The 23897-nt window shown below is 40.1% G+C and overlaps 1 protein-coding gene and 1 pseudogene across 1 annotated transcript; both read right to left on the bottom strand.

Moving 5' to 3' along the window:
• Nucleotides 1-4874: 4874 nt before the first annotated feature.
• LOC145126822 (putative mitochondrial protein AtMg00820 pseudogene) lies at nucleotides 4875-5219 on the bottom strand (annotated as a pseudogene).
• Nucleotides 5220-7002: 1783 nt separating this feature from the next.
• On the bottom strand, nucleotides 7003-7808 carry LOC145126821 (uncharacterized). The gene is made up of 3 exons (XM_079062109.1): nucleotides 7804-7808; nucleotides 7603-7620; nucleotides 7003-7522 (listed from the first exon to the last, which is right to left on the bottom strand). The coding sequence occupies exons 1-3, from the start codon at nucleotides 7806-7808 to the stop codon at nucleotides 7003-7005; spliced, it is 543 nt and encodes a 180-aa protein (XP_078918235.1).
• Between the last annotated feature and the right edge of the window lie 16089 nt (nucleotides 7809-23897).

Raw genomic sequence — 23897 nt, 5'->3', positions numbered from 1 at the left:
ATTTAATCTGGACAGGAAAATATGCTTAATTAAGGCTCCCAAGAAGTCAAAAACCTTTGTACCAGGAAGATTATAATAATATTAACAAATTGAATATACAAGTCTCACTATTATTACCATATTTTACTTAAAGGGGAACCCATTTGTCATTTCTAACACATAAGATAATAATATACCAACATTATTTACTAAAGAAAATAGGATAATAATATTAACAAATTGAATATATAAATATCATTTTTATTGCAATATGTACTTTACCTGTGTTCAGACCCCTGACTTGAAACTTATGACCCTATCAATTCACATACTATGCCTTTGAATCTTTATCAATTATGCATTCCCAAGTTACAGGTAACGATAGGCAGATAAAGAATCTAAAAAACTATGTGAATTGATAGGTATTTGTTACAGAATCTAAAAAACTATAAAGAATCTAAAAATTGGAATCCACCATTTATACTAACGTCACAAGAATTACAGCCACCAAATAAAACAAAAAGATTTTGTTACAGGTAATTATAAATTAATCAAGAAACAATCAAGAAATCAAGTAACTAATGAAGTTAAAACACATAATTAAAGAAACATATGTAGATGCAGGTAACGATAGGCAGATAACGAATCTAAAAAACTTTCATAATCGGATTTTCATTATATAGAAAACTTCAAGCCAATCAAAATTAATACACAAAACTAAGAACAAATAAATGCAGGTAAGCTTGGAGAGAAATAATCAATAATTTGTTCAAGTAAATCAACAAATGATGATACTACTGAAGTTTGAAAAAGGAGTTGTACCTTGGGATGTTGAGCACAAACGAGAATGGTAGAGACGCAAGCTAAAATCGATAATCAATAATATAGAATCAGTTTCTGAGACGATGATATCTATTTGAAGAACCCGATAATTTCATAAGAATACGAGAATGGTGGAGACGCAACCTAAGACCCGTTCCAGGGTTAATTTCGGCAGATAAAAAAAACTGGATTGCGTGTTCTGTTGAGTTCCACCTTTTTGGGTGGGACTATTTTTTTGTGAATTGTCCCATTGGACTTGATCAAACTTTCAATTAGTTCTTGTTCTAGGTATGCCAAACACTCTTCAAAAAAAATTATAGTTATGTTCTGTTCCATTCTGTTCTTCTCACCAAACGGGGCCTTAAGATGATGACAAGTGTATAAATTTAACATTTCAATCAAATTTAAATTAAATTTAATGACACTTGTCACCATCTAAAATAGGTAGGAGGATAGCAGGAACAAAAATTAGAAGGATATTTAATTTCTCGTATTATATATATATATATATATATATATATATATATATATATATATATATATATATATATATATATATATATATATATATATATATATATATATATCACTTTACCCATTTTCGAAGACAAAAAATCTTAGATGACATATAGCTATCTGCGGTTTTTTATCAAGTCGTCTGCATATATACAAGTCATTGATGCATCATCTATGCATTAAAGACATGTACCATTACAGATGGTCATGTCATCTACGGTTTCTTTTTTTTTTTTTTTTTGATTTTCGAAAAATATCTTACACATTACTTCTAAATTTCAAACGTATGATACAAAACTATCAATAAGATCACTTAAAATATTTATTTATGGAACTTCTTCTTTTAGTCATCAAAGAGAGAATTCTCGTATCCTTAGTGTGAAAAATGAGTTAGATTTTTTTTAGGGTTTAAATATATTGGGTTAATGGACCAAGAAACGCGCACATTAGCCATGAGACTGCAACCCATTTGAGAAAACCGTCGACAAGTTACCGTGTCAAATGACAAAACCGCAGACGAGTTGATGAAACCGCATATAAGTTAACGAAACCGTAGACGTTTTAGTTTCATCTGTGGTTCCGATGGCTATTTTTGGCTAAATAATAATTTTTTGCTAAGCCATTAATAAATTATGTTATTTTTCTAATTTTCTCTTTATTTTGACAAAATTACACAATTGATTCATTTGGTTCATGAGAACTAGCATGATGATAACAAATATTAGAACGTCTCGTGGTTTTATTTTCTTGCATGGTTGTCATTGTAGGTTTATTTTGTTTCAAAATTGACATGAAGTTACTCCTTTACCCTAATTTGATTGTTTATTAATTTTTATTTCTTTTTCATTTTACAATAAACTAATATTCATTAAAAATAACTCCACCTCACCCTCACCCTAACCCTAAAACATACCACTTTTTCCCTATTTCTCTCTAAATAACTTTTATCTTTTCCTCATCTTCCTCTATAAAAAAAACATATATGTAACATCCCGATGTCAAGGTAATTTCAATTTCAGTCGTATGTTTGAATAATATTGCATTTTGACCCTTAGGTTTGAGGAAGGTTGCTAGATTGGCCTATAGTGGCAATATAATAATTTTGACCAGGATTCGTATGTCGAGTTTACGTTGTGTATGTTAGGCGTACTAGGGCTCACCCTAGTACGCTGGGCGTACACCTCATACATGGGGCGTACGTGAAGAAAGTCCAAACCCTAATTTTTAGGGTTTGTTCCATATATAAACACCATTATAGCCTCATTTCTCATTAATTCATCAGTCTCCCTTTGTGAAAAACGACCCCAAGCAAAACCTAAGTGAGAAAAGTGAATTTGAGCCCATTGGAGTGTTTTGGAGGTGTTATTGAAGAAGAAGAATGTGGTAAGAAGAGCTTGGAGCTTGGAAACATCTTAGATCTGAGATTATCTTCTTGTTAGATCTTGTAGATCTAGACATTTCTTCCTCTAAGACACTTTTTGTCCCAAATATGGTGATTCTTGAGCATGACATGTTCTTGACCCAATAAGTCGTCCTTTCAGACCTTAGGAGGGGTCTTAAGTCATAAAAATGTGGTCTTGATGGTTAGTTTTGCTCCATGCATGTTATAGACAGTGGTGAATGTCTAGCAACATTTCACCGCCCCTAAAAATATATGACATAGTGCCATTCCATCAATGCCCAATTCCCCAGAAGCCCCAAGGCTACAATTGGTGAGTAATGTAAGTTTATCAGTTATCCCTTTGCTACAGACATCATGTTGAACATGAGATATGGATCACAGTCAATCTCATATAAGACTCTCAATGAATAAGAGGAATAAATCCCATCTTGACTACATACGCCTCTTGCATGGTTTACATCACACCTGATAATAGCTTTTATAACTGCCTAATAAAAGAACAACTTTTGACTACATCAAAGCATAACGTTCTCCACACTCAAGTCCCATATATGTATCTCATGTGTTAAGGATATACAAATATTACCTTTTATCAAGTATCATTCATGACAACGATCCATGAAGTGATCTTGAACGGGTCACTCCAATACTTACTCTCTAGTAAGTATCTATGAAACTGGTTACAACGCTTTGTCAACCATCCCATTTCATATTAGTCTTATTTCATTATTATTCCCACAATAATAATTGACCATGGAGTTTTAGAGTGAATAAATTTACTCAAGGATTAAACATGTTAATAAAGAACACAACAAATATTTAATGAAAATATCATATGCCATATATATCATATTCATTACAATAGATGATGTTACATAATGTTCTAATATTCAATACTAATACATAGATCAAATCCAATCACTATAATAGCAAAGTCCTATTCCTCGAGCATGTCCTTCAAAATTTGCTTGAGGAAGAGGCTTCGTGAAAGGGTCAGCCAAATTTTGATCAGTGTGAACTTTGCGAATACTAATTTCACCTTCTTCAAATTTATACCGGATGAAGTTGAATCTGCGACTAATATGCCTGGTCTTCTTGTGTGCTCGGGGTTCCTTTGCCAAAGTAATAGCATCGTCATTGTCACAGAAAAATTCTAGGGGGTCCTGAATAGTAGAGACTACCCCTAGATCCCCAATGAATTTCTTCATCCAAGCAGCCACTTGTGCAGCTTCAGAAGCAACAATGTATTCTGACTCTGTAGTGGATTGTGCAACAACACTTTGCTTGGAGCTTTTCCAAGACAACGCACCCCCATTGATAATGAAAACATATCCTAATTGTGATTTGCAATCATCTCGATCAGTTGTGAAGGAAGCATCAGTGTATCACTTTACACTTAAGCTTATCTTCCACGCCTCCATAGACGAGGAACAAATCCTTAGTTCTTCGTAAGTACTTTAGAATGTTCTTCACAACTCTCCAATGACTCTCCCCTGGACTTTGTTGGAATTTTCTTACCATGCTCATAGCATAAGCAAGATCAGGTCTTGTATAATTCAAAGCATACATGATGGATCCAGTTGCAGTAGCATATGGAATATCTTTCATCTTGTCTGGCTCAGCCTTTGTGTTATGACATTGAGATGAACTTAGTACAGTGCCATGTGCCATGGGTACAAATCCTATCTTAGAGTTTTCCATATTGACCCGTTTCAATACTTTCTCAATATATGTACCTTGGCTTAGACCTATTAATTGTTTTGATCTATCTCTATAGATTTTGATTCCAAGAATGTATTGTGCCTCACCTAGGTCCTTCATTAAGAAACACTTTCCAAGCCAAGTATTTACAAAGTTGGAATGTGATTTCCCATGATTAATATGTCATCCACATATAGGACCAAGAATGTCACCGAGCTCCCTCTAGTTTTCATGTAAACACATGATTCATCTTCATTTCTAATAAAACCATACTTTGTGATTTCATCATCAAAACGCTGATTCCAATTACGAGATGCTTGCTTTAACCCATAAATGCATCTCTTGAGCTTACACACTTTATTAGGATGCTTTTGGTCGACAAACCTTCGGGCTGATCCATGTAGACATCTTATTCCAAGTGTCCATTTAGAAAAGCGGTTTTGACATCAATTTGTCATATCTCATAGTCATAACATGCAGCTATGGCAAGTAGTATCCTAATTGATTTAATCATAGCGACTGGTGAAAAGGTTTCATCATAATCAACCCCATGAGTTTGAATGAACCCTTTAGCAACCAATCTTGCTTTGAATGTGTGTAAGTTGCCATCCATGTCAGTCTTCTTCTTGAAGACCCACTTGCTTCCAACAGTCTTTCTATTGGGAGGAAGATCAACCAAGTCCCAAACTTGATTTTCTCTCATGGATTGCATCTCAGCGTTCATGGCTTCAAGCCATTTGGCATATTCGGGATCTGTCATTGCATACTGGTAGTTGACCGGCTCATTAGCATTCGTCATTATGAAGCACTCGTCAATTAGAAATCCATATCTCTCAGGTTCACGACGAGTCCTAACGGATATGCGAACGTCTTGTGTTTCATTAGGTTGAAGGACAATGATCTCTTCATCTTCAACAACCTCTTATTCAGTACTAGTTCCAACTAAAGATGCATCAGTTTGAGGTTCTTGATCTTCTTCAAGTTCCACATGCCTCCCACTAGCCTCACCCATTAGAAACTTGCTTTCTAAGAATTCAGCTTTTCGTGAAATAAAGATCTTATTCTCACTAGGGATGTAGAAGTAATATCCTAAACAATCTTTAGGATATCCCACAAAGATGCATTTGGTAGATCCAGGCTCAAGTTTGCTGGAAGTCTCTTGTCTAACATAAGCTTCACATCCCCAAACTTTCATATAGGATAAGGATGGAGGTTTTCCATACCACATCTCATAAGGTGTTTTATCTACCTTCTTAGTTGGTGCCATATTCAAGATACGGGCTGCGGTGAGTAAAGCATAACTCCAAAATGATAAAGGAAGTGTACTTCGACTTATCATAGATCGAACCATATCAAGTAAGGTCCGATTTCTCCTCTCATAAACACCATTAAGCTGTGGTGTTCTAGGTGGAGTGAGTTGTGAGATAATCCTACGAATCCTTAGATGGTCTTGGAACTCTTGGCTCAAGTACTCGCCTCCTCTATCCGAACGAAGGATTTTGATTTTTTTGTCGAGTTGATTTTCAAATTCACTCTGAAACAACTTAAACTTTTCAAATGCTTTATGTTGATGCTTCATCAAATACACATAACCAAAACGACTGAAGTCGTCAGTAAAGGTGATATAATATCTCTCACCATATCTAGACATTGTTTTGAAAGGTCCACATACATCGGTGTGTATGATGCCTAATAAAACACCTGCCGTTTCACTTGTTCCAAATAAAGGGGATTTTTGTCATCTTGCCACATAAACAAGATTCACATATGTCAAATGACTTAGTGTCATTTCCCCCAAAGTCCACTCTTTTGGATTTGAGATACGCGTTTCTTGTTTATATGTCCAAGGTGACAATGCCACAAATATGTTTGGTTCAAATCTGGTTTGAGGCTTTTGGTGTTAACATGATAAAGGGCTTATTGTTGAGGTATCATCTAGGTTTAATTCATAAATTACATTTATTGGTCTAGCCTCAAAATAGAAGATTCCTTTCAAGAAGGAGTGAATGTTATCATCAAAAAATTTGAAATCATAACCAAATTTTATCAAACGTGAAACTGAAATGATATTTCTAGGAATAGAAGTAATTAAACACACATTGTCTAATTTCAAGTACAGACCAGATGGTAAACATAAAACAAAATGTCGTAAAGCTTGGACCGCAACACGTGCTCCATTGCCGACATGCAATACCATCTCGTCTGCTTTGAGTTCCTTACTCTTTCTGAACTCCTGCAACGAATTACAAATATGAGTTCCACAACCAGTATCTAATACCGAAGTGTTAGATGAAAAAGTAAATAATCCCATTTCAATCATGAAAATCGATATACCTGAAGGGCCGTCCACGACCTTCTTGTTCTTCAACTCAGCAAGGTACTTAGGACAATTCTTTTTCCAATGCCCGACAACTCCACACTCAAAGCATGTGTCGTCTTTGGCAACCTTTTCCTTCTTTTTGGGTGGTGGGTTTTGGGGAGCTTTATTCCCTTTCCCCTTGCCAGCTTGTGGCTTTCCCTTGAAGTTCTTGCCTTTGTTCTTTTTGACCTTTCCTTCCCCAATCATGAGCACTTGGGGGGTTTTACTTAAGATATTCTTTTTCTGCAGTTTTAAGCATCTCGTGCAACTCAGAGATAGGTTTCTCCCACCCATTCATGTTATAGTTCATGATGAAAGCATTGTAAGACTTTAGCAAAGAGTTCAGAATGATATCTGTAGCCAAGTCTTGTGGATATGGAGAGCCCAATCTCTCCAATTGATCCATGTAACTTTTCATCTTGAGAACATGTGTGCTCACATTCCCACTCTCCTCCATTTTCGTGGCATGGAGTGCTCTCATAGTGTCGAACCTTTTGGTTCTATCTTGTTTACCAAACATCTCCTTGAGATGTTCAATCATGTCAAAGGTAGTGTAGTGTTCCAGATCCCGCTGAAGATCGGGAACCATAGAGGCAAGCATAAGACATGAAAAATCAAGTGAATCATCTATATGCTTTAGGAATGAATCATGTGCAGCCTTTGAGAGAGCAGGTGGTTCATCAGGGGTTAGTTTTTCAAGGACATAGTCTTTCTTTTCTTGTTTCAAAATGATTCTCAAATTTCTGTGTCAATCCAAAAAGTTGGAGTGGTTGAGTTTTTCTTTGTCAATAATTGATCGAATGTTCATTGGGTGGTGTGTTACAGTAGTTGCTGGAGCCATCTACAAAAGTTTAACAAAGTTTTCATTTAGTATTTAATTCTTTAAATAATAATACTTTTTTTGTTTCCAAAAAATTATTTATTTATTTAAAGTCTAGGATCCAAGTTACAAATGAAATAAATGGTTAGGTATCCTTTATCTCATTTACTCAATTTAACAAGGTAAATAACTTGTATTAATTACACCATTTGTAATTCCTAGATGTATGAGACCCGTAACAATCCATTTGTTAATTTAACATGTTTGGTCTCATCTATGCCTCGGAACACTCTTGCTTAGGTGACCTTTATCACAAGAGGTTTCCAATCAAGTCATCCAATTAGAGAAACTTGTATAATTGGCCTATAACTTGATTATAGAAATCACAAAAATACTTTGCCACCAAAAGATGATACTAATGGTTAGGTATCCTTTATCCCACTAGCATCATACAAGTGATGTGCAAATTGTTTCTAAAGTTGGATGACATAGACTTGTATTTTGAAAAAGGGATTTGAATGTTTTATTATTCTATTTAAAACATGTGATATCATGACAATTGCATGCATCCAATATGTCATGGTATCAATTTTTCTAAGAAATCACTTTTAAGGTTCCTATAAAAACCCGATTTTTATATTTCGGTTTGATTCAATTTTAAAATTAATACCTAGTATTAAGTTTGTGTTTGAGCCATGTAGAACATTTTAATATTGTTTAATAAAACTTCTTTTTATTAAATAATACTTTGGAGTTTGAATAAGTTATAAAAAACATGTTTTTTACACTTATAATTCAATATTTCAAAATTTGCCGTAATTAACAATTTTATAAAACCGGTTTTTATTTTATGGCTAAAATATGTTTCATCCAATGTCCATATTGTTGGATTAGATGTCTAAGCCCATAACTATTATTGGTATGTACTTGACCCGAGAGTAGCATGGTCCATTTGGGTTGCATATCATCAGGACAATTTGTTAGTAGGGCTGTAAACGAACTGAATGTTCAACGAACTGTTCGTGAACCGTTCGGCGGGAAGTTCGTTTATGTTCGTTTATTTAATAAATGAACGAACATGAACACAAATTCTCGTTCGTTTAGTTAAACGAACGAACATGAACAATGGTCTCGTTCGTTCAATTATGTTCGTGAACGTTCGTTTCTGTTGTTCCTTTACGTTTGTTTATATTTGTTCATATAAGTTCATTTTATCTTCATATATGTTTAATTGTGTTTGATTACATTCATATATTATATGTTCATATATGTTTGTTTATCTTTGTTCGTTTATGTTCGTTTAGTATGTTCACGAACATAAATGGACGAACATGAACAATGTAATTTGTTAAACGAACAAACATGAACAAGAAAACTCGTTCGTTTAACCGTTCGTGTTCGTTTATTTGTTCGGTTAACTTAAACGAACGAACATGAACAAGCCCCGTTCGTGTTCGTTCGGTTCGTTTACAACCCTATTTGTTAGGATAGACTCTTGAGAGAAGGTTATATATGATTTATTAATATATTATAAGTTTTGATATATTAATATGAAATCATATGTTTTAATTAGTATTGATCAAGAATTAATTTGGAATTAATTTAGTGATCAAAAGAGACTAAATAAATCTATGAGGACTAATTATGGTAATTAGTTATATTTATATGTGTTGGGCTTATGATCCATGTTGGACCAAAGTTTACGTATGGATACATAAAGAGTTGGGCCACATGAACCATGGATCATAAAACCCATGGGTATGGATTTGGGTTATACCCATGACCCTTGGAATCCTACATATAAATAGGTGAGTACATAGCCAAAAACGTGTGGCATGTTCTTGGAGTTCATATGGATGGTTTTTGGTGTATGAAGATTCTCTCTCAAATGCCTTACTTTGTCCATGATGTGTTGTGACTTCATTTGAGGCTTCCACACTATTGAGGCTAAGCTCTTAAGGCCAAATATATCAAGACTTCAAGCTACATAAAAGGTATGTCATCCTAACTAGTATCTTATATGGTTTATGTCAAATGCATGCTAGTTATAGGTTTAATGCCTTGGAAACCATTTGCATGTATAATTAGTGAAAACATATATCCAAGGTATTTAGGGTTGTATGTGCACCATAGGATGTTGTAGCATAGAAAACCCATCAGTGGTATCAGAGCCAATGCTTGTTTTCAATTATACTTTATGCAAATTGTTGAAAAAAAACGATTTTCGAGCTGTCTGGACTGTGGACTCGCCGAGTCCACTGATGGACTCGCCGAGTCCATGGACAAAGTCATCCTACTCGTCGAATAGGTTCGTACACTCGGCGAGTAGGAGGCCTAGAGTGCAGATTTTCGACTTTTAAGGTTGGAATTGTACTAGAATCATTACCCTAAGCTGTTTTTGAACTTATAAACCTGTTTTTGATGTGGTAATGATCATTCTAATCCAATTCAAAAGATATTTGTCAATAGATTCATGTTTTGTATTAGTTTAATGGTTAGGCTAATTACATGAAAATTGTTTGATTTGAATTGTCTTATTCATATGAGTTTAATCTAGATCATAGTTTTTCTTGACATGCTTGTTAGTTGAAATTGAGGATCTTGGTGTTTTTTTAATGGATTCCATAACTTGTCCTCAAGTTATGGAAAACCAAAAGTTTTTTGTGTTAAACTTCATTAAAGCCATAGGTTACACAACTTGAAGAGTCATTTTCTCATAAATAGTTTTATGAACTCCATAACTTGTCCTCAAGTTATGGATGTTCAAGAGTCTCCTAATTAAAGTTTTTAAAACCTATATTAAACTCATATGTTATGAAATTGAAAAGTTTTTTGAATTGTTCAAAACTTGCCCTCAAGTTTTGGAATTTGTAAAGTTTCCCCCATGAGTACTTTAATTCCAAGTTAAACCCATAGAATTTTAAAAGTTAAAATTCAACCCTTACATTATTATAATATTAATAGTTATATATATATATATATATATATATATATATATATATATATATATATATATATATATATGTATGTATGTATTAGAACAAAGTCAGTCTTACTGTTAGTAGGCCTCATTCACGAAGCCGGTCTATAAGGGGGTATAAGGTTACTGTCTATAAAATGACAGCTTAATGGGTGTCCACTCTCACCCACCGCTTCCTTGACTGGTGGAGGGTCGTTAGCCGAATGGGTAGGACAAGGGCTATAATTTTCATTAAAAGTATAATGATAAATACTAAGTAACTAAACACTTATAAATTCCCAATCTTAGTTACTTAGGAAAATGTGAATTTGGTGCTAACCCATGAAATTACACTTTGTACTTTACCAAGTCGTTAGTGGAGCGTGTGTAGTTAACCGACACACTAACATGGACTAGTAAGTGTGTCAGAGGGTAACTTAATGTTTATCATAGATCGGTGGAGCGCGTGTGGTTGAACGACACATCGATTGGGTGATAAAGTTGCATGGTTATTCACACATTGTTTGTGATCCTCGACATCCCATTCACAAACTTGAGAGTGCACAACCAAGATTTAAACATGTCATTGAAAAGTTCAATGAATCTAAAAAGATCTAGGAGTTTCAGTCCAATTAAAACCCAATACCCTATTAGGTTTTCATGGTGGAAATTGGTGAATCGTCATTCGCCTACCTTCAAATAATTTATAGCTTGGATTACGGCATCCCTCTTCCAAGTTATAAAATATTGTGTTGGGTCCTAGCCTTAATATTTCATATTGGGTGTTATATTAAGGACTTGAATCAACTAACTTGAATTTCTCCCATTTTAGATGTCTGGTTCAGACAACTATGGTCTTCCCATATCCCTTGGAATAGGCTTTCCTAATGAAGATGATGTCACACAATTGGATCATGGAAATCATACTTCTCTTCCTCCACCTCCTCCAATTATTCTCCCTAACCCACAAGTTCAAGGTCACTCAAGCCCTATTGGAAAGCAAAGTCTGTGTGTGCTCACATCTTGGAGATGAAGTCATATATAGACATGCCGGTAGAGTTGGGTGTCAAAGTCTTGAGGAAGTTGGTTGTTGACTAGGTTTTTCAATCACTTCCTAAGTCACATAGTGAGTTCCTTTGGGACTACTATATGACAGACCATGATATGACCCTTAATGATCTTACCTATTTTCTTGATGCTGCTGAATCAATAATGATTTGGATCACTGGTAAAGAAAATTTGATTGGAATATCGACTTCCCAAATTTCCATGGACATTGACGATGGTAACATCGGAAATCCAGAAAAGCTTTCTCTTCCCAATGGAAAGGGATCGGCCATAGTCAACTCGGTTGACCAAATGGTAAAAAGAAAGGCTTAGTCTGAGATAGTCCTTTGTACCATTCCCAAAGATTCCATATGTTTCTATTGCCAAAGAAAGGGGCATTGGTTGCGAAGCTGTCCTATTTACCTGAATGATCATTGTAACGCCCCATTTCTGGTATGTGATTTAAATAAAGTAATTTTCATTTTCTTAAGGGATACTCGACGAGTTTGTAGCCCAACTCGTCGAGTAGAGACGGGATGATCACGCATTTTAAGTTGGCTACTCGGCGAGTCCATATGAAGGGACTCGGCGAGTCTGCCTATCTGGATGAAGCCCTAATTTCAAGGGTTTGTACCCTATATAAACGTCATTATAGCCTCCCACCCCAGCCTCCAGCACCTTTAGAGCATTTCCCCTGTAAACCCTAGCCCCCATTGTTGAGCTTGAGTGTGTTTGTGATAGTTTGGAGGTTTTGGAAGAGAAAGAAAGAAGGAAGGATCCAAAGGAGAAGAAGAAGATCCAGAGTCTCATGATCATCAGCCTCACATTCTGGTACTAAAGCTTGTACCTTGCTTGTTATTTCCATTTGATAGTCTTGTATGCTTAGATGTGCTTCTTTTTGGGACTTTTTGGATCCAAACTCGAGATTGGGACTCCTATAAGGAAATGGATCATAGATCTGAGTATATTTGAGTTGTAGGAGCTCAAAGTAGCTGCCTTTATGCACCCAAGGTCGAGTTCCAAAGCTTAAGACCCCATTATTAGCTTATTTTGATGTTCTAGCCTCATTTCTTCATGCATGCACGTAAAGTTGGAAACTTTACGTGTAAAACCAACCCTAAGAGCCTAGATCTATGATTTGGAAGCACTGAAATCGATTAGAATCGACTTTATAGTAATAGCATGCTTGGGACTCGGCGATTTGTTCTTCAACTCGGCGAGTTGTTCTTCAGGCTCGGCGAGTCGCAGACTGGACGTGTTCATATGATGAAGGAGAACTCGATGAGTTGTTCATACAACTCGGCGTGTCGGATGAAGTTAGACTCGATTTATGTATCGAAGAAGAACTCGTCGAGTATTCGCCAAACTCGACGAGTAGAAGCGAGTAGAGGACTAGAACGGATGAAAGGGACTCTGAAACATCCCAAAATACGACCCAAAATTTTTTGTTTTAATATTACTAAAATCACATCATCGAATGTCATAAATACTAAGAACCATAGAGTGAGTAACTCAAAAGTCAAGTAACTGTGTCAAAACAAATACTGTATCAATCATATCGAAATATCTGAATAAAACTCACAGGATAAAACTGAAACTGTGGTGTGTGCCATGCCATCATCCCGAGCTCTTCCCTTTACTTGCGGAAGTACTTGAAACCAAAAACTGAAACTGTAAGCACAACGCTTGGTGAGTTCCCCCAATCTACCACATACCATACAATAACATATAAAACAACTAATGGGCCTTGCCCACTGCATCGGACCGAAGTCCGGAAACTGCATCGGACCGAAGTACGGAACTAACCAGGGCCTTGCCCTCTGCATCAGACCGAAGTCCGGAAACTACATCGGACCGAAGTCCGGAACTAACCAGGGCCTTGCCCTCTGCATCGGACCGAAGTCCGGAAACTGCATCGGACCGAAGTCCGGAACTAACCAGGGCCTTGCCCTCTGCATCGGACCGAAGTCCGGAAACTGACTGAACATAGCATAGCATAATCATAACTACTAACATAGCACATATATTGCATACTGCATCGGACCGAAGTCTGGAACACATAACATAAAGACATGCTTGAATCACAAAGACATCAAGCACACTGGACTACTGCATCAGACCGAAGTCCGGAACTACTGCTAACTAAACGGGCCGGCATTGTGGCCGTAGACCCGTTCCTACTGGAAGGAAACTCACCTCGTAAGCTGGATGCTGAAAAAGCTACTCGGGAACTGTCTGCTGTTGCTCCGGTATCTCCCCGGCTACAATTCCCATAAATATACTCAATCAAATACTGATAACTAAACTGGGGGTGAAATGACTATTTTACTCCCGGTCAAAGTCAACTTCCTGGTCAAAGTAAATCTCCAGTTGACCGGACTCGCCGAGTTGGGCCGCCAACTCGCCGAGTCCCTTTCATCCGTTCTAGTCCTCTACTCGCTTCTACTCGTCGAGTTTGGCGAAGACTCGACAAGTTCTTCTTCGATACATACATCGATTCTAACTTCATCCGACTCGTCGAGTTGTATGAACAACTCATCGAGTTCTCCTTCATCGTATGAACATGTCCAGGCTGCGACTCGCCGAGTCGCAAGAACAACTCGTCGAGCCTGAAGAACAACTCGCCGAGTTGAAGAACAACTCGCCGAGTCCCAAGCATGCTATTACTATACAGTCGATTCTAATCGATTTCAGTGCTTCCAAATCATAGATCTAGGCTCTTAGGGTTGGTTTTACACGTAAAGTTTCCAACTTTACGTGCATGCATGAAGAAATGAGGCTAGAACATCAAAATAAGCTAACAATGGGGTCTTAGGGTTTGGAACTCGACCTTGGGTGCATAAAGGCAGCTACTTTGAGCTCCTACAGCTCAAATATACTCAGATCTAAGATCCATTTCCTTATAGGAGTCCCAATCTCGAGTTTGGATCCAAAAAGTCCCAAAAAGAAGCACATCTAAGCATACAAGACTATCAAATGGAAATAACAAGCAAGGTACAAGCTTTAGTACCAGAATGTGAGGCTGATGATCAAGAGACTCTGGATCTTCTTCTTCTCCTTTGGATCCTTCCTTCTTTCTTTCTCTTCCAAAACCTCCAAACTAGCACAAACACACTCAAGCTCAACAATGGGGGCTAGGGTTTACAGGGGAAATGCTCTAAAGGTGCTGGAGGCTGGGGTGGGAGGCTATAATGACGTTTATATAGGGTACAAACCCTTGAAATTAGGGCTTCATCCAGACAGGCAGACTCGCCGAGTCCCTTCATATGGACTCGCCGAGTAGCCAACTTAAAATACGTGATCATCCCGTCTCTACTCGACGAGTTGGGCTACAGACTCGTCGAGTATCCCTTAAGAAAATGAAAATTACTTTATTTAAATCACATACCAGAAATGGGGCGTTACAACTCTCCCCCACCTATCTTAGACTTCGTCCTCGAAGTCCGTTGCTGCTGAATCTATAAACAACTCTGGATAATGCTCCCTCATTTCCTCCTCGGCCTCCCACGTCCATTCTGAACCCTTTAGGTGCTGCCACTGCACCTTCACTAGCTGGACTACCTTGTTCCTCAGAGTCTTCGTTTTCCGATCCAAGATCGCAACTGGTCTCTCGATATAATTCAGGCTGTTATCAACCTGTATATCCTCCAAGGGTACAACCGCTGACTCGTCCACCAAACACTTCCTCAACTGAGAAACATGGAAAGTGTTGTGGATCTGGCTAAGCTCTGCTGGAAGATCCAACCGATAGGCGACCCGATCTACTCGGGCCAAAACCCTAAAAGGACCAATGAACCTGGGGCCCAGCTTGCCCCTCTTTCGGAACATGATAACACCCTTCCAGGGTGATACCTTCAGGAGGACCATATCGCCCACCTGAAACTCCAAATCCGAACGCCTCCTGTCGGCGTAACTCTTCTGCCAACTCTGCGCAGTCTGCAGTCTGCTACGGACCTGCTGGATCAACTCTGTGGTCTTGAGTACCACATTTGTACTCCCCATGACTCGCTGACCGACCTCACCCCAACAGATTGGGGTCCTTCACTTCCTCCCGTAGAGCATCTCGAAGGGAGGTCGGTCTATACTGGAGTGGTAGCTGTTGTTATACGAAAACTCCGCTAACGGAAGATACGTATCCCAACTGCCACCGAAATCTAGTACACATGCCCGAAGCATGTCCTCGAGGGTCTGAATCATCCTCTCGCTTTGTCCATCCGTCTGAGGGTGGAAAGCGGTGCTGAAATGGAGACGAGTACCCATCTCGTCATGAAACCGCTTCCAAAATCTGGAAGTAAACCGGACATCTCGGTCTGAAACCACCGAGACAGGCACTCCATGCCGTGCCACTACCTCGCGCACATAAATATCAGCTAGCTTCTCGGCCGATATACTCTCCTGAATCGGTATGAAATGCGCGCTCTTGGTCAGTCGATCCACTATGACCCAAATCGAATCAACTCCACGTGCGGTCCTGGGAAGCTTAGTGATGAAATCCATGGTGATATCCTCCCATTTCCACACGGGAATGTCTAACGGCTGCATCTTGCCATGGGGTCTCTGATGCTCCGCCTTGACCTTCCTGCAGGCCAGGCATCTCTCCACGTACCAAGCTATGTCCCGCTTCATGCAGGGCCACCAATAGTCGGGTCGAAGATCTCTGTACATCTTCGTCGCCCCGGGATGGATGGAAAACCGAGACTTGTGGGCCTTATCCATCAGTACCTGCCGTACTCCTCCCCAGTAAGGTACCCAAACTCTCCCATGAAGGGTCAACAATCCTCGACTGTCATAGTCAAAGGAAGCTACTCGGCCCACAATCCTCTCACACTTCTGTCTCTCCTCCTTCAGGCCCTCAACCTGTGCCTCTCTGATCTGCTCCAACAATGGAGTAATCACCGTCATCCTCAGACAAATATCCCTGATCGGGGCGGCTACCGCCTTGCGGCTCAGGGCGTCGGCCACTACGTTGGCCTTGCCCGGATGATAAAGGATCTCACAATCGTAGTCCTTTACCACATCTAACCATCGGCGCTGCCTCATGTTCAGATTCGACTGATCCATGAGGTACCTCAAACTCTTGTGATCCGTGTAAATGATACAGCGGACCCCATAGAGGTAATGTCTCCAAATCTTGAGGGCAAACACTACTGCCCCCAACTCTAAGTCATGCGTCGTATAGTTAGCCTCGTGAGGCTTCAACTGTCTAGAGGCGTAAGCTATCACATGCCCTCGTTGCATCAACACTGCTCCCATACCTGTGATCGAAGCATCACAGTAGACTACAAAATCCTCTACTCCTTCTGGCAGGGTGAGAATCGGCGCCTCGCACAATCTCTGCCTGAGGGTCTCAAATGCTGCCTGCTGCTCAGGCCCCCAGCGAAACACCACCGACTTCTTGGTCATTCGGGTGAGCGGAACTGCTATCTTGGAGAAATCCTGAATGAATCTCCTGTAGTACCCTGCTAATCCTAGGAAACTCCGAATCTCAGTTGGAGATCTCGGGACCTCCTACTGCATCACGACCTCTATCTTGGCCGGATCCACTAGTATACCCTTCTGGTTGACGAGGTGTCCAAGGAACTGCACCTCGCGCAACCAGAACTCGCACTTGGAGAACTTCGCGAAAAGTATCTCCCTCCTCAGCGTCTCTAGCACCTCTCTCAGGTGCTCCTCATGCTGCTCCTGAGTCTTGGAATAAAACAAGATGTCATCAATGAACACTATCACAGACCGATCCAGCATCGGTCTGCATACGCGGTTCATGAGATCCATGAACGCGGCTGGAGCGTTGGTGAGCCCGAACGACATCACCACAAACTCATAATGACCATAGCGGGTCCTAAAAGCGGTCTTCTGCACATCCTCATCCCTGACCCGCATCTGGTGATATCCTGACCGTAGATCAATCTTGGAGAACCAAGATGCTCCCTGAAGCTGGTCAAACAAGTCGTCTATCCTCGGAAGTGGGTAACGGTTCTTCACCGTTACCTTGTTCAACTCCCGGTAATCTATGCACATACGGTGCGACCCATCCATTTTCCTTACGAAAAGGATCGGGGCTCCCCATGGTGAACTACTCGGACTGATGAAACCCTTGTCTAGCAGCTCCTGCAGCTGCATAGACAACTCCTGCATCTCAGGAGGAGCCAATCGATACGGTGTTTTGGCTATCGGAGCCGCACCCGGAACCAGGTCAATCCGAAACTCGACCTGTCTCTCCGGAGGTATTCCAGGAAAATCCTCTGGGAATACATCCGGGTACTCTCGTACTACTGGCACATCGTCAACTGTCGCCTTACCCTTCTCCCGGGCATCTATGACATAGGCGGCGTACCCTGCGCAACCCTGCTGAACGTAGCGCCTCGCTCTCGCTGCTGAACACAGTATCGGTCCGCGCTGTGGCCTCTCGCCCTGAATCACTAACTCTCCCCCACTGGGAGTGCGAACCCTCACTAACTGCAGCTCACAATCAATCACCGCCCCATTGGGGCTCAGCCAATCCATACCCACTATAACCTTATTCCCTCGCAGGGGAATGGGAACCAAGTCCACTGAAAACTGCTCATCGAATAATTGCATCGAACACGCCCTATGAACTCTCGCGACCCTGAAGGTTCTGTCATCAGCTATCTCAACCTCTAGTGGGCAATCCAGCTCCCCCGGGGCTCTGCTAAACCTCTTGCTAAGCGCAAGAGACACAAATGATCGGGTAGCCCCCGAGTCAAACAATACTGTAGCTGAAATGCCGTTCACTAAGAACGACCCTATATGTAAACATATAACCATGAGAAACGATCAATATTTATAAGGAGATAAAAGGAAAATATATACCTGTCACCACATCAAGAGTCGCTCGCGCCTCCTCTACTGTCATCTGGAAAGCTCTACTCTTCGCCACTGGCGTCTCACCCCGGCCCTGACGGCCGTCTGTAATCCTCAAGGTAGCAGGGGCAGGTGCTGCCACCTTCCCTGCTGCTGCTAAACTCGGGCACTGGGAATTTTTATGTCCCCTCTGATTGCAATGGAAGAAAATCAGATCAGCTGCTGCGGTGGGGGTAGTAGTAGCTGTACAATCTCTACTCATATGCCCGGTCCGGCCGCACTTATAGCATCCGACACTACCTGCCTTGCACGCCCCATCGTGAAATCCCCCACACTTGCCACACCGACTGTGGCTCTGCTGTTCCCTGGGTCTGTGATCTGACACCTTGGGCTTTTTGCCCGAACTCCCTGTACCAGAAGCCACCTCTGGCTTCCTCTTCCTCTCCACCTCCAGATCTATCTCCCTCTCCCGAGCCCTCACAATCATATCATCCAACGTTTTACAGCTGGACCGGCTCACAAACTGGCGGATATCACTCCGCAACATCTCATGATAACGGGCCTTCTTCATTTCCTCATCAGCTGCGTACTGAGGAACAAGAAGAGCCCTCTCCCTGAACTTAGCGGTAATCTCCGCCACTGTCTCTGTAGTCTGGGTGAGATCCTGGAACTCCCTGGCTAACTGCTGCACCTCAATAACCGGTGCAAACTCGGCTCTGAACCTGGTAGTGAAATCAGCCCAAGTCATGGCATCAAGCGCTGCGTCATCCCCGATGACATGCCCGACCTCCTCCCACCAATCTCGTGCCCTGTCCTTCAGAAGATAGGATGCTAGTCTGACCTTGTCCCCCTCGGGACATCTGCTGGTGCGGAACGCATTGGCGACATCCGCCAACCACCTGGTACTCGCAATGGGATCCCGTGCCCCATGGTAGTCTGGAGCTCCACAAGCCCGGAACTCCCTGAAGGTGAGTGTGCGCGACCCCATCATAGTCGCCACCTCAGCACGGAAGGTGCTCAACCTCTCGTCCATCAGCTCTAAAATATCCTCCTTGATCGAACCGAAGATCACAGGAGTCTGCTCAAGTATAGTGCGAGTAATCTCTGAAGAGAGAAACTCCCTAGTCTGCTCGTCCAACTGCCCGGCCTCCGGGCCTGATCCTGATCCCTCTCAGGCACCTGAACTGCCGACTGCTGGTCTAGGGCGTAAAACCACCATTCTGAAAACACATCATGACAAACGTCAGAAACACTGATATATCTCGAGGGATCGCTACTACTACCAGTTTCCTGGTCTCATCTCAGCTTTCCTTGGTTCAAGTACGGATCCTCTGCTTTCAGTAGTACGGGCCCATACTACCTTCCACATCTATCCGTACTTTCCTCAAGTACTGCCTCGACTCCACCAAGTCACTTCTACTACTACTGATCTCTGCTACTCTCATCCTAGGCCTGCCCTAGGGAAATCTCTGACTCCACCCAATCCAGTCCTCAGCTGCTGAAGGCCTCCTTGTAATGCCAATTAGCCATTACCTGAATACCATCACATGTGGCGAGGCTCAGATAATCCTTCGAGTAAAAGACTCGTTCCTACAACGGTTAGACTCAAACAAGAGCTGCGCAATAGGGCCAAATCTAGCACTCTGAGATTATTCAACCCTGTTCGCATGTGACGTGACCTATTCACCTAATGGCTAATTCCCATCACTCCGAGTCCCACAAAGCACGAAGCAAGAAGCATTCAGACACAGGAGACTACTCAAGCAATTCTATCCTCATAACAAGAAACTGTACTAGCATACAATGCTACATACTATCAGGCATAACCTAAACAGGCTATCCTACTGCTGTCTACTCAATACTAGCATGCAATTCTCATATAGCTGAAACACATATAGCAGGCACATAAGGCATCCTCCTAGATCCTTAGTCCTATTCTAGCATGCTGTTCTACTGAAACTGAAACTGATGATCATAACATAAACTTGTATGGGTAATTTGAGAGTACTTACTTGACCTCGGCCAATCGCATGCACCACACCCTTTTCCTTTTCTCAATACTCTTTTCTTTTTAAGTTTCTTTTTCAAAAATTTCTTTCGAAAACATTTTTCTTTTGAAAAATCTTTTACCGTTTTCTTAGTTTGAGTCCAGTCATACCCGAAAGTGTGCCTGAATCCCTCAAACCAAGGCTCTGATACCAACTTCAAACATCCCAAAATACGACCCAAAAATTTTTGTTTTAATATTACTAAAATCACATCATCGAATGTCATACATACTAAGAACCATAGAGTGAGTAACTCAAAAGTCAAGTAACTGTGTCAAAACAAATACTGTATCAATCATATCGAAATATCTGAATAAAACTCCCAGGATAAAACTGAAACTGTGATGTGTGCCATGCCATCATCCCGAGCTCTTCCCTTTACTTGCGGAAGTACCTGAAACCAAAAACTGAAACTGTAAGCACAAAGCTTAGTGAGTTCCCCCAATCTACCACATACCATACAATAACATATAAAACAACTAATGGGCCTTGCCCACTGCATCAGACCGAAGTCCGGAAACTGCATCGGACCGAAGTCCGGAACTAACCAGGGCCTTGCCCTCTGCATCGGACCGAAGTCCGGAAACTGACTGAACATAGCATAGCATAATCATAACTACTAAAATAGCACATATACTGCATACTGCATCGGACCGAAGTCCGGAACACATAACATAAAGACATGCTTGAATCACAAAGACATCAAGCACACTGGACTACTACATCGGACCGAAGTCCGGAACTACTGCTAACTAAACGGGCCGGCATTGTGGCCGTAGACCCGTTCCTACTGGTCCGATGCAGTTTCCGGACTTCGGTCCGATGCAGTTTCTGGACTTCGGTCCAAAGCAGAGGGCAAGGCCCTGGTTAGTTCCGGACTTCGGTCCGATGCAGTTTTCAGACTTCGGTCCAATGCAGAGGGCAAGGCCCTGGTTAGTTCCGGACTTCGGTCCGATGCAGTTTCCGGACTTCGGTCCGATGCAGAGGGCAAGGCCCTGGTTAGTTCCGGACTTCGGTTCGATGCAGTTTCCGGACTTCGGTCCGATGCAGTGGGCACGACCCAGTAGTTGCTTTATATGTTATTATGTGGTATGTGGTAGATTGGGGGAACTCACTAAGCTTTGTGCTTACAGTTTCAGTTTTTGGTTTCAGGTACTTCCGCAAGTAAAGGGAAGAGCTCGGGATGATGGCATGGCACACACCACAGTTTCAGTTTTATCCTGAGAGTTTTATTCAGATATTTTGATATGATTGATACAGTATTTGTTTTGACACAGTTACATGACTTTTGAGTTACTCATTTTATGGTTCGTAGTATGTATGACATTCGATGATGTGATTTTAGTAATATTAAAACAAAAATTTTTGGGTAGTATTTTTGGGTTGTTACAATCATAAGGATGGTAAAGTCAAAAAGGTTTGACTCTACTTCGGGTAAAGTCCACTATTTAACGCTATTAAGTTCCTATTTTGAGATTCTTATCACATGATGTGACTAGGTTGCATTTTGATGTTTTAAGAATCAAAGAAAAGAGAGGAAGCTTAAAAGAAGAATATGCTGATTCTGATCGCGAAGATGGATTTCGATCGCATGGTTCGGTGATCATAATTTTGAGTTGTTGCTTAAGAGTTGGGATAGATTGCCTAGGAATAAATAACAACATTGTTTTCATGTGCATTTGCATTGTAAGGATAAGTTTTTTCCGCAAGTTTTAAAATAAAAGAAAAGGTTTTAATTTTATTTATTTTAAGTATCCTTACAATGACATTTGTGAAAATTGTTGTTTATATGATTCCATTGATAGCAACATTGGAAAATTGATTTGATTCTTTCGTTTGTGGTAGTGTCATAATTCACTAAATAAGGAAAGATTCTCATCACCCAAGTTTCAGTTGGATAGAAACTTGGAATCATGCAACTTGTATTGTATGATGAATGAGAAATTTTCATCTTTGGAAAATTAAGACTAATTCCTTGTTCACATGTTCGTGTGAGTCAAGTGAAGGGCTATAGGATCGGGTACACTTGGTTGTACACTGGTCAGGTCCACCACAAAGATCGATAAGGCTATTCATCATGATTTACTAAAGTTTAGCGAATATGGTTATACTTACAAGTTTAAGTGTAATTCTGAAACATTGGAAAAGTTTCAATGTAAGGCAGAACGAACAAGAAGAATCAATTTAGGCAGAAAGATAAAAGCTTCTCCAATCTGAAAAGATGAGAGAGTACTTGAGTATCTTGTTTTTTTGATTATCTTAGTGATTAAGAAACCATATCACAATTAATCCTCTAAGGACATCTTAGTGCATTTGTTTGACCAAGAAGAGGAATCGTGAATTGTTGAATTGGTTAAATCAAAAAGATAAGTCATACTTCGTTCCAAAATTGAGTCTTAGAGTAATACTCCAAGATTGTAACTTGAGTGACATAATCTTAAGAAGGTTTAAAACACTTATCAAATGTAGAGTAAAATGTTTTCTACTCTTGTACATTTGAAATTGGTAAGTTGTGATGTTTTTGGATAAAATAAAGACCAACTAAGACCAATTGAGTGAAGTGTTTATCTTGATTAGAATCCGCACTAACTCTTGAATATTTGTTTTGTCAAGGAATGGTTCTTGACAAGAGAATCTTATATGTCAAGAGGTCAGTGGGAGTCTTAAAGATCTTGAAAAGTTTTCAAGAACTAATCAAAAATAAAAAACTTGTTGTTTATCACTAGCACACGACTTGAGGTTTGTAACCTATCGTGTTGACATATTCTTGTTTCTGTGCCCATTCCTGTTAAAAGTTGACTATGCATGTAAGTTCTATGAGTTCTCAATTGTTTGCATAACAACCTGGAAGCAATGGTAGGCCCTTGTGCTGCCAAGTGGCAAGAAGTTAAGATTGCACAAGTTCAGTCAATATGAGTTTGGATTTGTCACTAACCTTGTCTTGTGATTATGGTTTAGACAAATTCACATGGATAGGAACACATACTCCATAAAAGCTAAGTGTCATAAGGTTTCTCTCCGATTCATGAAAATGATGGTGAGGAAACGCTTTCGCTAAATAGATTTTAAGTAGATAACAATTGTGATATTTGCATTCTCAAAGTCGTTAGTGGAGCGTGTGTGGTTAACCGGCACACTAACATGGACTTGTGAGAAATGGCAAAGTTCTAAACAATTGAGACTATGATTACGGCATCCCTTTTCATAGTTCTAAAAATTGTTTAGACACACATATGAGCTATCTAAGTTTCAATTGCAAAGCTGCAGGGGTTGAAAAGTTGTTTTGCTATAATTAAGGGAGAAGAATTCATACTTCATTTCAATTCTACAAGCTTAGATTGAGATTTTAATCAAATTTAGTCATAATTACATTATTTGCGTTCTAAAATTCGATTATGATTACGGCATCCCTTTTCATAATC

Source organism: Lactuca virosa, chromosome 7 (assembly GCF_052849685.1).
Source record: "Lactuca virosa cultivar CGN04683 chromosome 7, Lactuca_virosa_CGN04683_v6, whole genome shotgun sequence".
Lineage (NCBI taxonomy): Eukaryota > Viridiplantae > Streptophyta > Magnoliopsida > Asterales > Asteraceae > Lactuca > Lactuca virosa.
Note: the sequence above shows the minus strand (reverse complement) of the source record. Positions and strands in the feature narration are given on the sequence as shown.